General features: G+C 44.2%; 1 protein-coding gene across 1 annotated transcript in view; it reads left to right on the top strand.

Annotated features, from left to right (window-relative positions):
- Positions 1–4,751: 4,751 nt before the first annotated feature.
- Positions 4,752–16,470, top strand: part of IFT81 (intraflagellar transport 81) — a 36,489-nt gene continuing 24,770 nt past the window's right edge. Inside the window, exons 1-7 of the mRNA XM_058816743.1 lie at positions 4,752–4,975; positions 5,866–5,969; positions 6,906–7,086; positions 9,906–9,995; positions 11,039–11,104; positions 11,423–11,533; positions 12,768–12,852. Coding sequence (XP_058672726.1) covers positions 4,832–4,975; positions 5,866–5,969; positions 6,906–7,086; positions 9,906–9,995; positions 11,039–11,104; positions 11,423–11,533; positions 12,768–12,852 — 781 coding nt within the window. The 5' untranslated portion in view covers positions 4,752–4,831. The remainder of the gene's footprint in view (positions 4,976–5,865; positions 5,970–6,905; positions 7,087–9,905; positions 9,996–11,038; positions 11,105–11,422; positions 11,534–12,767; positions 12,853–16,470) is intronic.

Consider the following 16,470-nt stretch of genomic DNA (forward strand, 5'->3'; position numbering starts at 1 on the left):
CTTGGATTTCCTGCAGATTTGATCCTTGGTGTGATTGGGATCAGTGTGCGCAATGTCCTGGCCTGCCGCCCTCCCAGGAGAATGAACCCAACCCCACCAACCTCAGCAGACTTTGTTCAGCAAACTTATCACTGAGAACAGCCCTTGCTTGGCAGCACAGAGCAAAACTTGCCCTTTAGAGGCAATCAATTATGGCACATTCCTAAAACATCTTATTGTTCTTGGAATCTGCTGCAAGGGGTGACCATTTCATCTGACCTTGAACAGGAGGCTCTAAAGAGCAGGCTCTAATCTCAGAAACACTGAGGTAAACCTGACACCAATCAGTGGAGCTATTTTGGATTTTTCAGACAAGAAAAACCAAGCAGCATGGCAAGAAACAAAACTGTGAGTGTTTCCTTGAGAAAGCTGAGTTAACTCTGCCCAACCAACCCCTCCTTGTTAAATAACATCCAATGCCACACTCCCACCTCAGAGGATCCACAATCCACCCTCCAAGGGGGTCTAACACCACATCAATGGTCTTGCTGCTGCTGCGGCATCATCTCCCCTCAGGACTTCCAGACTTTGCCAGTAACACTCTTCTGGGCTGGGCAGAACAAACAGCACCCACTCCACAGGGCTGGCAGTGCCAGGCAAGGCACAGGGCAGGGGTGTTCTGGGGTTCTGGAGTCATCAATGGCCACAGAGATCTCCAGCTTCTTATCCCATATTGCTTGGGACAGCATTCCACCTGGTCTTAGACTGTTTTGTATCAGGTGCTGGGACCAAAGTGAGTGATGAAGTCACTGCTCCTCTCAGCAGAGCCATTGGTGGCACATACCTTGTCACACAAAGCTGCAGCTGCCCAGTGTGTTCTGAGCCAGCTGTGTGCATCTGGCCCAGGGGCAGGAGAGGGGTGAGGCCACACTGACACTGCACACACAGGAGCTGGGGCTGGAAACCTGCAGAGCTCTCAAGGTCCGGCCTCCAAATCCCGGGCTCAGTCTGAAAGACACAAGTTTGGATAAGAATCCATTAGACCCAGATTTAAAGGATCAGGATCCTCTCTCATGCAACACAATACTCTCATAAAAGCACAAAATATGCAAACCCTACAACACAGATCTAATGTTGTTCTTCCAATCCTTTAGTACTTTAAATCACTTACAAATGTAGACATGACAAAACATTCAGAACCAGACAGACTTCTTGGCTGCTGCTATTGTCTTAAATGCCTCAGCTCACAGGAACAAGCCACGTTCTGCACAAACAGGCTGAGTTTTTAAAGATGTCTGTGATCACTCCTTAGGCTTTAGCTGCAAGTGGGAACCAGAAACAGGCTGGGGATGCATTTAGGTACTAGAATAGCCATAAAGAAATTAATTTTTAATATAACACAATCAGGCCTATGTGTACACACAGCACAATATTTATAATAACAGAAACAAACAAAGAGGAGGGCTCAGATTGCTTGAGCAATGCAGAAGTATTGTCTCATCTTCCTAAAGGCTCTTGTTTTCACACTAACATGTTCCATCTGGCTGGGGTCTGACCTCAGCAGCCCGGCCGGGCCGTTCATGCTCCTGTCCGTGCTGTTCCCATATAAGGTGATGTCTCTTCGGGGAGCCGGATTCTCATTCGCTCAGGTTTGTCCCTCTCGGATTTGCTGCTCTCTGCGGCCGAGCTCTGTCACAACTTTGCTCGGCAGCATCTGCACAGCGGTGGCTGCAAAGGGAGGAGAAAGTCAGGAGGGAGCAGTGAGGCTGTGCCTGCAGATCCAGAGAGCTCTGGATTGTTGATTTCCGTCCTCTTTCCTCCACAAGTCACCTCTGCAGGATGTCTTTGCAATAAGCAACTTCCACAAGCCTTTCCCAAGCTAAAGAAAAGACAAATTCTATCCAGAGAACTGGATGGAACTGTAGAGCTGAACTCTTAGAACAACTCTCACATCAAACTCCTTCAAAATCTGCATCACTCTCCTGCAAACTAATTTGGAAAATGCCCCCAGAATTATACAGTAAGTAAACTGGAACACTGGCCCTCGAGTCTGTAAGACTTGATTCAGACAGCACATCACCCAAACTGAGATAACTTAAGACACGTTAAGCATAAACAAATCTCAGCTGCTTCCTGTAATATTTACCCAAGGCTGCACTGGGAGTTTATAATCTCCATCTGTGAAGATTCTCTTGTGATAAAGAGGTCAAGGCACTGAGCTAAGCCTTGATTGTTTTCTTTCAGGCAGTAATTGTGAATATTCAGATTCTGTAAATGCCAAGCAGCAGGGGCAGCCAGGGGGCTGCATGCATGGAGAGCACAAACCTGGTGCAAGAAAGGATCATGATAACACAAAACTTTAAGGATGATGAGATCTCTCTCACTTTCCCCAAGCTGGGAAGTCCCACAGAACTGGGCTCCAATGTGTGATTTTGCTCCTGCCTCCAATCACTTGAGCTTTCAAACACAACAAGTTCAGCCAGTCCAGTTCTAACAAGTTCTGGTCATGGAGTCTCCTTTCCCAGAGTCAGAACAGACTTCATGGGTTTCCATCTCACCATCTCTTTTTCTTCTTATCTTGGCATTATCTAAAGTTTTCATCCTTCCTCTTCTTTAATGTAACAGAGACACCAGAAGAGGGGAATGTTCCTTTCCTCCTGGGAAGGTGAGAGGACTGGAATGGTCTCAATAGAAAGCAAAACCTCAGAGCAGCACCCAGCCCAGATCCCCCTCCACCCTGACCACAACTGCCTTCCCCTCAGCACTGAGGAAGAAAGGATGAGGATCAGTGTTTACAGAAACAGTGTTTCTCCAGGATTAAGTGATGGGGAACTCACAGGCACCTCCATCAGAAATACCATTCTCATCTGCCCTCTCTGTGTTCTACATGCTCAAAATACTCATAGGAGAAAACAGTAACTGATACCAGGAAAGCATGACAAAGGAAAGCAGATCTCTTCTGGGAACTTGTAGGTAAATATGATTCCTAAAGGTCAGTATATGGACTAAAAGCACAAAGGAAACACGATCTGGTTTTAAAGTTCAAATCCAGGAGTCAGGAGACTTGGATTATGTTCCTGGCTCTAGCACAGCTCTCATGCCCAACCACAAGGCACCCGTCCATCCTTTCTGTCACTTCATTTAACCAGTTAAGAGCTCAGACATCAATCAGTGTCACTTCCCAGCCTTCCTGTGAAGACCAATAAATTTTATGAAATTATTGTATTAAGCGTTTTCAGTTTCTCAGAAGGAAAAGAGGAGCTAATCTAAGCTAGTCGCAGTGCTTAGAATTGCAAAGTATTACATTTATGGTTGCTACTTACTGAGTCAAATTCTGCAGTGATTTACAACCTGTGCATTTCAATTGGCACCAATTTAACATGACTCACTGCATATTTTAATCCATCATCTGGGGACTCACATGGGATTCTAAGACTATCCAAGAACCTAATTGAAATAGCAGAGAGGCTCCAAAATCCAACTATTTCAGGCCTAAGCATGGCTTTTGAAGGATCTGCGAGAACAAACTCGCAGACTGAGAGATTCCATTAACAAGTTTGACTTTAATTTATAGTCTGGTTCGGATTGTTTGGTGTTTTTGAAGCTGCTGTCCTTGTTTCAGATTTATGCACTACGTATTTATTGCTGCTTTGAGGCACGCTGACAACTGATGTTCAGCCTCGAGGACATAAATTTGCCATTTTCCCCAGATGAGGCCTGGGCCCAGGACTGGCTGTTCCTGTTCCACACGGATCCTCTGTGCACCTTTCCATCTGCAAGGAATTGAGTAACCATTCACCTGACACGTACATCAGCCACACTTGACATCCCTTTGTGCTGTCAAAGGCTGCCAGAAATCTTAATTGGGTAACTGCAGCAATCTGTTTGTACATCTCCTACACATGCGACAACCTCCCTCAGAAGGAGCCGCAGAGCCAGGTTTATCCTCCAGAGGCTGAATCTCGGACCTATTTCTGCCACTGCTCGCTCTCGTTCCGTGAAGGAGCCTCAGGAGAGACCTGCCCTGTGCCCCAGCGCCCTCAGCCTCAATTCCCGGGCCGTTCGCGGCGGGAAGGGGACGGGACGGGGCTGCGGGGCGCAGAGGGAAGGACTGACCGGGGCACGCTGTGGGGACACCGGGAGGGCTCCCAGTGCGGCGGGCTCCGCGCTGCCACAGCCGGCTGTGAGGGCAGCGATCCGCGGTCCGCCAGAGGAGCCCGGTGCCGGTCGCTGTCCCGGTGCCGGCCGCTGTCCCGATACCGGTGCCGGTCCCCTCACAGTTCGGCCGCGCCCCTCACGATCAGGCCACGCCCCCCACAGCTCGGCACCGCGCCTCCACCCTGGGCCACGCCCCCTCAATGCAAGACCACGCCCACTCGCCTCGCGGGCCCCGGCCCGGTTCGCGCCGCTCGCCGGTAACGCCGGAAGTGACGCCGCGCCCGTGTCCTGGCAACCGTCCCCGCGGTAACGGCGCGCGCGAGGCTCCGGTCGAGGCCTCCCCGCCAGGGCCCGGCCCGGGCCCCGATCCCGCAGCCCCGCTCGGGCCCCGATCCCCCAGCTCCGGCTCGGGCCCCGATCCCGCAGCCCCGCTCGGGCCCCGATCCCGCAGCCCCGCTCGGGCCCCGATCCCCCAGCTCCGGCTCGGGCCCCGATCCCGCAGCTCCGCCAGGGCCCCGATCCCCCAGCTCCGGCCCGGGCCCCGATCCCGCAGCCCCGCTCGGGCCCCGATCCCGCAGCTCCGCCAGGGCCCGGCCCGAGCCCCAATCCCGGCACCGAGGGGCGGCCGGACCCGGTGACCGTCCCCCCGGCATCTGCTGTGTGCCCTCTGCAGGGGCTCTCCCAGGCCGCAGCTATGGGTGACCAAATGCAGGTCATCGTTGAGAAGCTCAATCAGGAGCCCTTCAGGAAGAACTACAATTTGATCTCGTTTGACTCCCTGGAGCCGCTGCAGCTGCTGCAGCTGCTCAGCGATGTCCTGGGGGAGATTGACCCCAAGGTAAGGAGCGCACTCAGGGTGCCCACACCTCCTGAGGGGGCCTGACACTGCAATTTGCTTTTATTTAGGTCTGGCTCAGTATAATCCTGCAGTGTTTGTCTCACCAAAAGAAGCTTGTATGAATTTTCCAGGAAATAAATGTGCCTGGCAAGAATCCTTCCTGCCTGTACGTCTGAGTGCTCTTGGCAAAGCAGCAAATGCTGCTTGGGGCAGGGCGGCAGCATCCCTGCTCCCCAGAGGCTGATGACGATGGTTTTCCTGTGAAATGAAAGATCTTGGATGTTTTTCCTGTGAAATTAAAGACCTTGGTTCATACTGACAATCGTGTTCAGTTAAAGCCAGGCTGTGTCCTGCACCCAGGGCGGGAGCTGATCAAGAACTGAACCTCCTGACTGTGCTGGTGCAATGGAAATTAAATCCCAGTCCTGGGAGGCTGCCAAAAGTGTGTGTGAGATCAGAAGGGACCATTCACACACCTGGGGAGTGGGTACCTGTGCCAGGATGTCCGACTTCCCGGGTGGATGTGGTCAGTGTGACTGCACAGATGAGGTCTCACGAGCAGGGAGAAGAGATTCCTGGGGTAAATTGACAGGAAAATCCATTAGAAGAGAATTGAAGTTAGGTGATTTAAGTGATGTTCTGTAAAGAGCATCTCACTGTTATCTGGTATATTAAAAAAGTCAATTCTTTCAGTGTTGCCAGATAACTAACATCACTTGGACAAACAAGTTTATAAAAATAATAATAATATAATTGATGGTAGGAAATAATATAGTGTTATCCTAAAAATTAGTAATTAATTATTAAATTGATTGGTTTATAATAATTACAATAATTTTTACTATAAGAATAATAATAAAGAATAATTACTTATTTTAAAACCTGTTCAGCATGCTGTGGACATCAGAGAGGAGCTGCCAGAACAAACAGCTAAAAGAATGCTGAATCTGCTTGGAATCCTCAAGTACAAACCTCCAGGGACTGTGTCAGACCTGTGAGTACTTTTTTGCCTACAAATCACGTTAAAACATCTATTTTGGGTTATATGGTACTGACCTTTCGTTCAGGTGAGCACTGCTCCAATGTCCCCATGGATGTTGGGATGGGATCCCAGGTGTGGCTCCAGCTGGGCACCGTTCCCGGGGATGTTTTGGGGTCCCAGCTGGTCTCTGTTCCCGTGTCCCCGGGGATGTTTTGGGGTCCCAGGTGTGGCTCCAGGTGGGCGCTGCCTGCAGTGGCGGCTCGGGCCGGCAGAGGGCGCCTCCCGGCCCTGCCCAGCCCCGGTCCCGGTCCCGTCTCACCTGTGCCAGGTGATCCCAAATCCCCCTCGCTGTCCCGGCATCCCCAATGCTGTCACTGCTGGCTTTATCCTTGTAGTGTGTTACGGCGTTTTTATCTGACTCAAGGCAGAAGAATCGGGAGCCTGAACTGCAGACTTCCAGCTCAGAATGGGTTGGGTTGGAAGGGACTTTAAAGATCACCTGTTCCAACCTCTGACGTGGGACACCTTTCACTATCTCACGTTGCTCAGAGCTCCATCCAGCCTGGCCTTGAACACTTCCATGGATGGGGCACCACAGCTTCTCTGGGCACCCTGTGCCAGGGCCTCAGCACCCTCACAGGGAAGAATTGCTTCCTAATTCAAAGCTTTCTGTCACTGTGAGGCTATTCCCATTGTCCTGGTAAAAAGTTCCTCTCCATCTCTATTTTGTGCTCCCTTCAGGTTCTGGAATGTGAAAATCCCTCAGCCTTCTCTTTTCCAGGCTAATCAAACCCAAGCCTCATCATGAGCATTTTCTCTTCTAACAGCATTACAAAAATCATTAGGCAAGTGGAGAAGGAATGTCAAAACATTGCAGATTTTTTGTTCCAAGCCAGCATTCTTTTGTTTGAGATTTACTGGCATTTTCTCCTGGTTGGTTCCATACAGGAGTGCATTCCGCCAGGGGCTGGTTACTGGAAGCAAAGCTGTAATTCATCCTGTCTTGCACTGGCTTCTTCAGAGGACCAATGAGCTCAGGACCAGAGCTTACCTGGCACGATTCTTGGTGAAGCTGGAGGTGCCAGCAGAGTTCCTGCAGGATGATACTGTGGCTGACTTCAACAAACAGGTACCATTCCTCATCAGTGCCAATGTTGCACCTTGATTAAAGTGCAGTGGGAGGAGGGAAAAATGAATCAGGGAGTTAATGCTGGCATACGTGTCCAAGTGAGTTATGTTAAAAGCTTGTTGGAATCAAGGATAAGCAAAGATTTAAAAAGTTGATGTCTTGACCACTTTTCTTCCAATAACCCTGAAATTATGTATTAATAAGGAGCATTGAATTAAAAGGCCTTAAGCCCATTAAGCACTAGGTGCCAAATAATGTTCAGAGCCATTTTGGCTTAGACAGACTTTTAGTTCTTAATTTTTGAGCAGGTTTTAGGGTTTTTTCTCTATGAAATATGGCCTGGATATTTTTAACTTTATAAAATAGCCACTTCAAACAAGTCCAGGAAATGTTATGACCAAAAGTCGATGTCTCCTAATTGTCCATTGATTGTAGTTGTAGCCATGATAGTCCTGTGATAATATTTGATACCCAATATTTGTATGAGCCTTACTCCACTTCTGCTTTAACCATTTATTTTTTGTCAATAAAGAAAAGATTCCTTTTTCTCTGTGCTGACATTCCTATTTATTATGTTCCCACTTCTTTTGTGAGCATTAAATGTTGATTTTAGATAGTCAGACTGGGTGGGTTAGAAATGTAAAACTGGAAGTGAACCAAAGTTTTGGGTTTATTATCTGAGGTACATATTTACTTATTTTTTTCCCCAGTTTTCTGTGCCTTTTGTTCTGCTAAACCACAGTGGGTTTGAGTGTTTGTAAGAGGTAATTTGATCTGTTAACTCTGCACCAGCAAAGCTGAACACTCTCACTGAGACTTGACTAAGCCTTTTATTTTTTTTTTACCTCTAACAATATTGGATTTATACCTTGAAATAACTCAGCAGAAGTAGCAGGGAGAGAAAGGAATGCAGTTGTATGTTTTGTTCAGAATGTCACAGTGTTAATGTGTATAAATACCCACCTCCATAATTTCCATGACGTAAGATGTGTTCCTTTTTGGGATTACAGTAATAGAACCATCTCATTAAACTAATACTCTGCTGATTAATTCAAAACAGAAGCTGGGGTAATAGAATGCCTTACTGCACTATAACATGACAGTGCAAATATTTAGATACTAATGAATTAAACAATTAGCCTGAATTATTTAGATACAGCCTTGCAATGGTGTCTTTTAAGGGAAATTTCAAAAAGGAGAGTTCAGACACCTTTTAACACAGTTAAGTTTTGTGGGTGTGTAGAATCAAACTAAAATGAACTCTTGTAAATTACTTATAGAAGATACTCAGCAAACCTTCCCAGCTGTGTTGTGATTTAGACATTGGATTGCCTGCAATATATAATTTAAGAAATTAGCAACTTCAGCATTAATCTCATTGTTCAGGCTTCAGTGATTTGCTCCCAGGTGCCAGAGATCTCTTTCCATGTTGGACCCTGGGTGTTTTTTTGGTCATTTGAGTGTGTCCCTTATTTCAGGTGCACGTGGAGCACCCAAAGGGAAAAGTGAGAACTTTATTTTTTGTTATGATCCATCAAACTCTGCTCTGTCTTGTTTGAATCCTGCCATTGACCTTGAAATTTCATGTTCCAATGGGGAAAAGTCTCATGGAATTCCTCTTTTGACAGAGATAGAGACACACAAAGGAAAACTCTTGGACACCAGCAGTGGGAGTGCAGTTGCTCAGAGACCACCTGCTCATTTTCATTCTTGTTAAAGGATTTACAGAGTGCACAAGGGCATCATGGAAGCCAGTTGGGTTTTACTCCTGCATATTGTATCTTGTTCCTCCTCATCCAGCCTGTGCATTCCTTGTCACACCATTATTTGCCACTTAATCCAGCTCTTTGTGATTTTATCTTCTCCTTAGCCATTTTATTGCTATTTTTTTGAATTCCTTCCAGCTTGTCAGTGTATGCTTGCTACTGAAACAACCAGAACAGAGCAGAGTGCTCTGGCTGCTGCTTCCCCAGGGTTTTACAGAATGGAGGTGCTGCTCTGATGCCTTTGTTTGAACTGGCCTTTGCTGTTGCCATTTGGTATTCACCTTTCATATCAACTGCTCTTTCCAGGAAAGGATACTCTCCTTTTAGATTTTCCCATCTCATTGAAGGGCTGTTTCTGTGGAGATAATCTTTCCTTCCACCACAGCTCGCGTTTCTCCAAGTTGAATCTAAATTTATTTCCTCTCCATATTTCTAAACTCTTGCTGTCCCCTGTTATTTCTCTACCCACACAGACTTTCACACTGCCTCTCAGTTTAAGATTCCTGGTGGGCAAAGTACTGGTGTGGAAGTAGCACACTGTCTCCTTGTCTCTGAGTGCTGAGCTGCATCTATCAATCTCTGGGATGCTGTGAGGGTTATGCAACGTGGCACAGCCACTTCTCACGTGTTCACTCAGCTCTGCTCTTGGGCCACTCTGGAAACTCAAGCCCCATTGCTTCCTTCAGAAGTGTTGTTAGAGCAAACACTTCCATTTGGGGCTGATTTATATGTGGGATACACAGATGTATAGTAAGAGAGAGTAATTTGTTAATTTGTGCCTCTTGGGTGACATTTTCCTGTTTTGCAAATACATTGTGTATTACAGAAGGTGAAAATACCGAGAAAATTGTGAGGTTCTGATTGTCTCCTCAAATGGAAGATAATGCACTGTTATTTATAAGTTGACAGGCTTTTGCAATGAGAAAATGCCTTTTTTATCTTATTTTCACCATATTTCTATGTCTTTTACTGTCTTAGTAGTAAAACAGTGTGTTGATCTGAAAATCCTTAGACACAGAGCTCATTCTGCACAATTTCCATTTCATTTCACAGTATGAAGAACTCATGGAAGCATTTAAAAACCTACATAAGGAGCATGAGCAGCTGAAAATATCTGGTTTATCCACTGCAGAAATAAGAAGGGTAAACAAACTCCACAATTTTTTCTTTAGTTGGTGTTTTGCATGTCAGTTCCATGTTTGTTGGCTTTGTGGACAGTGTGAAAGCTGTAGAGGCCAGAGCTGGTGGGCACTGCAGCTGCCTCTGGAGCTGCTCTCTGTTGGCAAACACAAAGTCCTCGCTCTGTTTAGAGCTGAGATTTCTGGAGCAGATTGGGGAACGAGGCTGCCAAGACTCTGTGCAGCATGATTTCCAAATATTGGAACTCCATTTCCTCTGAATGCAGACTGATACAAAGCCTTTTGCTTTCCTGATAGCAGCTAATAATTCCAGAGGGTGTTGAATGAATTATGAGCTTAAGTCAACAGAAATGATGAACCCACGTGGCTCAAGTGTTAAGTAGAGATATTTGCTCTGTTTCAGCACAATAATTAAGCTTTCCAGTGGACACACAGAGAAGCCAAGCAAATGTTGAGATAAGGCCTACATTTGGAGAATTCATTTTCCTTTCTCTCATAACTACCAATCTGCAGAGCCCTGCTGTTGCAAAATAGGACTAAAGGAGAATAATAATAATCAGATACATGTTTCAGCACTAGAAAATGTTTCTTTTAAGACAGTTTTAATACAAGAAGTGGCAGCAGACATCTCTCATAAGCAACTTCATGCAAATTGGTCTGCCAGGAATTGGGTAATGCTGGTGACATTAAGAACATATGTCAGACTGCATCAGATGTTGAATTCATACTGATTCGTTCCTTGGTGGTTTCTGTTTGTTTGTTTTTATTTTAGAGAAATCCACCTGCTTTTATTTTAAATGTTCACTGTAATACTCAAGGATGCAGATGAAGAATGTTAGCATAAAGAGAGTGGGAACTGTGGGGGAAGTAAGAGAGAAGAGAGATTGGAATCCTGGATGTTTGATCATAGATCAATAAAATTACAGCCGCCTCCGTGTATTCAGGGAAGAATTCTGATTTTCATATTAATTTGAAGAGAACTTAGTCCAATCCAATATACATGGGGAATAAATTAATATTTCTTTATCTGTTTTTTCTGCTTTTTAGGACATCAGTGCAATGGAAGAGGAGAAAGATCAACTGGCCAAAAGAGTCGAGCGTCTTAAGAAGAGGGTAATAAGAGAAGTAACACTCCTACATTTCAGTGTCATAATCCTTGGCCTGCAACTCCCATTTTGGAATGCAAACAGGGATTAAGATAAACACACTCTGTGTCTAGGAAGGAATCAAGTAACTAATTGACCTACAGGGAATCTCCCCAGGCGCTGATCCAGAGCTTTTAAGAATCTCGAGTCCAGTCCTTTGCTGTCATTTCTGAGTAGTAACGTGTATGGAAGGGAAGTGCTAAGTGGGCTTGTGAGACATCTGATCTCTTTAATGTATTTCTCAGCTATCTGACAGCAACATGCACTATTTATCCACTTGCTGTAGGTGGAGACAGTACAAAATCATCAACGGATGCTTGAAATAGCAAGACAGCTTCGCTTAGAGAAAGAGAGAGAAGAATCTCTGGCTCAACAGAAACAAGAACAGAAAAGTCAGGTACTGGCATAACAACACACCTGGTAAAGATTTGTTGATGTTTGTTTGGGAATTGTGCATTTTAAAAATACATCAGGAACAGCAGTAGATGGGAGAGTTTCTCCCAACCCCAGAAAATAAAATTCCATTTAAAAGATCTGTGTACATTTTAAGGGAAGAGGCTTGACCCTGCAAGTTTTGAACACCACAGTGAAGGTACTTGGCTGCCTCAGCTCCCACTGACATCATCCTTTAGCATTCCCAGGAAATGTTCCATGACTTACTGCTGCAGCACCCAAAGGGAACTCTTCACATTTATGGCAGTGAGCAAATGTTTCCTTGGTTTGATTTCTATCTCTGTGATCTGCACAAAGGTTGCAGGGACTGAGCAACACAGCAAATACCTTGTATTTTCCTGGGTGGGGGCAGTATGTATTCAGGAGCAACCTTGGGATTTAAGCCCCTGAATTTGGGAAAAACAATGTCCTGAGAAGCCCTGGGAGCAGCTGACATCCAAGAGTAAGGGTGGGTTTTATTCTGTCCTGTGTTGTCTAAACAAGATACTTCTATAGAGTCCAGTGCCATTTTGTTACACTGGCTCACCAAAGTCTGTAGCCTGAAATCTGAGAGCTTTTCCTATTAAAATGGGAAAAGCTTTCAGATTTCTGATATTGCAGCCTTTGTCTGGATGTGGGATCAGTGGGAATCAGTGGCCTCTCAAGCTGTTGGGTCTTTGCTGGAGCCTAAGATCACTACTAAAATGAATGTGATGGCCAGTTAATTCCAGTTCTTACTGCACATCTCTCTAAGTCACAGAAATGCAAATCAGCTGGGGCTGGTTTGGCAGGAAGCTTTCCAGACTGCTCCTGGGATGGACAGTGGATTGCTGTGACAACTCAGCTGCATTGCAGGATAAGCAGAATTATCTGCTGCAATCCTGACTCCTGCTGCCTCTTGTTGTTGTTGTAATGCTCAAGCCACTCATATTTTTGGTTGAAAATTGTTGGATGAATTTCTGTCATCAGAGAAAATATCACTTGGGAGAACAAGAACACTCTTCTCAATTAACAGGAGGGAATATCAAGTAAACCCAGGCCAAGTGTTGAAAATTTGGTCTGGCACGTTTCCCTTGTGAAACACAAAATCACCAGGCATTAAAGCTGGCTTGGTTTGTGTTTGGGGCTCTGTGGGTTGAGTTGTTTGCACGTGGATTTCCAAGGAGTGACCCTGTGTGTGTCCAATTGTCTCTCCAAAGTTGTTCCACACGGAGCACAGGCTGCAGAGAGCCCAGGTGCAGCTGAAGGAGATGCAGCACATGGTGGCAGATTCCAAACCAGAAAGTGAGTAGGGCTTTTCCTGTTCCATCCTAGGTTGGTGTGGTGCAAAACATGCCATAGAAAGGTGTATAAATTACATCCAAAATGACAGAATATGACTACTTCTCAATTTAAATTTAGTAAAAGGTATTGTCCTGCTCTTTCAAGAGCATTTACTATTTCAGTTGCATCACACAACTGCTTTGCCAGCTCTTCTGAGTTAAAGGATTTTTCTCAGTCACCACCTCATAGCATTGTTATTACTTTATAATTTTACTTTGATTTTTTTAATGATTCTCATCTGCCACTGAACCACAAGTGGAACTAAAAGAGTGTCTGAATCATCTCACAGGGACTTGCAGTGGATTTTATAACTGTTCCTTTTTTGCAGTAGCTATCAGAGAGTTTATACAGCAAAGCTGTGTCAACAATTCTATTTCAGTTCCTGGGTTTTTTTAAGGCCAATGGAAACTCGATGGGTTCAGTTCACAGAAGCAAACGTAACATAATAAAAAGCCAGTAAATATGTCATTTAATCATTGAGATGAAAATAAAGTTAACATATTTAATTTCCTTATCTCGAGTCCTGCTTGCAGAGGAAAAAAACAAAGTATTTAGATGTTCCCCATCAAAGCTTGGAGTCATTACTTAAGAAAACTTGTGCTGAAATTTTGCCCAAACAAAGACCTCAGGACTCAGCTTTGTAATTGCTTTCCCCAGTTACAAAGGCACTGCCTGTAGCAGCAATTACAGAATGCCAACTGTGGGTTTTTTTAATAATTGAAATTAGGTGACCACAGTGCACTGAATAGTTTCCATTTATTTTAAAAGCTTTGTTGGTCTACGAGGTAGCACAATTTATTTTATTTTGAAGGTTCCCTTTGGCTGCAGTTTGGTACCTCAGCTGCCTGCTGGTATCAGCCCTGTCTGCTGACAGAGCAGCAGCTGGATGTTCACTGGCAGTCAGATCCTTCCCTTTAAAGGAAACTTCCTGCATTTTTAATGTTCAGGTGTTTTTACTTCCTAAACAAGATAAAATGTTCACAGTTGTTGCTAACAAGCAAAAGCTTTGTTGTTTGTCTTATGGGTTTGATTACTTTACTTTATAATTAATTTTATATTTAAAGAAATGTAAAGGAACTCTGGAAGGAAATGCAACTAGCAGATATTCATGAGTGTTATTAGCATGCAATTAGCATCAGCCTGCTTGAGCTGTGCCAGGAGAATATGCCTTATGGTTGGTAGGACTTTAACTCTTAGAAACATCATATTTAGAGGGCTTTGTATTGTGTCATTAATTGTTATGATGCTACAAAACAGCTGGAAGTGATGCTGCTGCTCCACAGAACACTCCTGCCCTGCTTGTTCATTCCAGTCCTTCCCTGTTCATTAACTTCAGCCTTTCCCTGTTTAATAACTTCTGCACTACTCAGGATATTGTTTAACTAGAGAAGGATTTGCTGCTGGTAGCACTAAGTAACATGAGTTTTCATATTCTGGGGGGGTTTTTGGTGGTGTTTTGTTGTACTGAATATGAACAGTATTTTTATTAACACTGGGCTCTGGTCTGAATAACCACAACCCAGCTCACACCTCCTCTGCAAGATTGACATAATTCTGCTCTGCTGCACAAACAGAAATTGATAACATGAAGAAACAAATCAAATCACTAAATTCTTGGTCCCTGTCCATTTTATAGGACATTGCTGGTTACTTTATTGGCAGATATAGGAAGAAGTGAATGGGTAGCTTGAAAATATTGATTAAAAGAATGTGGTAAAATGATCTGTTGATGAACAGTAAAATGGGTCATTTATAGACTTCATCAAGTTAATAAGTAGAAACAGATTTAGAACACTGAGAACTTCAAAGATACTTGTCAAAGAGGAATTGCTTTGTACAGATGTCTATTTTATTTCATTCTTGATGAAAACCAGAAATTTAGGAACCTATTACTTAAATATTCCATTTGGTATAAAAAATTGATATTTTTCTCTTCCACACAATTATCTTTTCCTAAAATTCCAAGTTTAAATGATCTCCTCCAACATTGCAGACATTACAATTAAAAGTTATAGAAATATTTGGTAAGGGAGACTGGCTTAGGTGGAACTTTATTTCATCTTCAAATGATTTTATTTTTTATAAAGTCACTGTCAATCAATGCAAGGTCATGGTAAAGCACTTTTAAGATAATTTGATATCTGTGATGAGAATACAAATCTGGTTGGTGAGATTGATGGGTTTGCTGTAGTTGATTTTTTTAAGGTCATTAACTCTTCTACCCCATTTTGAACAAACAAGGCAGCAGAAATTCAATGTAGTCTCTGTTAAAAGGATTAAAAGGAGTTTAATGGAAGGCTTGGAGAAATAGAATGGATGTTTGGCTTTTCTTTTGTTTGGTATTTACACCAGATTCCTGAAAGAAAAAAGCAAATGATCACTGGTGGAATAGAAACAAGGAAATGGCTGAATAATGAGGAGACCCTTGATTCCAAGTGACCACAGAGACTTGGGAAGCCAAGCTCGTGCCAACAGTGTTTATTTTAAGGATGAGCCAGATTCCAGGCTATTCCTCCAGGAATAATGTACATGCAATGTATTTCTGGCATGTGGGGCTCTTTGCTAAGGAGTGTCTGAGAAGAATTTGTGGGTCAGGAATGGGAATGGGAGATCTGGAGCTCCCACTGCCATGGATGAGGTGCCTTCCCTGTTTTCCTTTCTGGGAGAAAATGCCACAGCAGAGTTTCTGTGCCTCTGGGTCTGGCTCTGGCACATCCAGCCCTGCAGCCCCTGCTCATTAATTCAACATTCAAGAGAGCACTGAAGGGTCAGAGAGGTTTCAAAGAACTCTAATAATAATAATTACAAACATGAAAAGCAGAACTTGGAATCACAAATTCAGTAAGCTTTTGGTTTTTCAAGGATATATGGAAGGGATGACTGATCTTCCAGTGTTTGCATGTCCCAGGCCCCTGTTGAAGAGAGGGAAAGTGGAAGTGGTGTTCCTGTGGAGGAAATCATTTCAGCCCTGTCTTTGTGGCTGCAGAAAGGGAAGGGAAGGATTTGATGCTGGAAGTTTGTTCTAGACTTGGTCATGGCCTTCCCATGTGGTATTAAACCAGTTATTGGCAGAGGGTCATGAAATAAGTGTCTCTCTCTGTTTTTCCCCCTTTTAAAAACTGCATTCCTGTTGCAGATGGTTCTGGTCCAGGATGCCCAGTTGGCAGCCTGCAGTGGGATTCTGAGCACAAAGTTAATCAAGATTTAGCTCCATTAACAGAATTGTGCAGAGAAAATTGCATCTCTTCTACATGACTGAGCAAGCATGAGTAAACTCTTTCTCCCATCCCTCTCTTTAAAATAATAACAATAAAAAAAATTTGAATGGAAAACATGAGGAGTGCTCTGAATAGCTCTCCACATGTAAATATGTGGTTGGCAGGAGCTTGCTAAAATAACCTGAGGGCACAGAGCCAGATTTCTGTGCTGCTTACGTGTGTAGATTTTGTAACCATAAGTCAATGTTGAAACATTAAAAACAGAATTTATATGTGTAATGGAAAGATCTGAAGTATGCTGGCCTTTTTTCCTCTCTAGCCTGGGAATTTCAAAAGAATGCTTTTCACTGAAAAAAAGCCC

This window comes from Ammospiza caudacuta, chromosome 18 (assembly GCF_027887145.1).
Source record: "Ammospiza caudacuta isolate bAmmCau1 chromosome 18, bAmmCau1.pri, whole genome shotgun sequence".
Lineage (NCBI taxonomy): Eukaryota > Metazoa > Chordata > Aves > Passeriformes > Passerellidae > Ammospiza > Ammospiza caudacuta.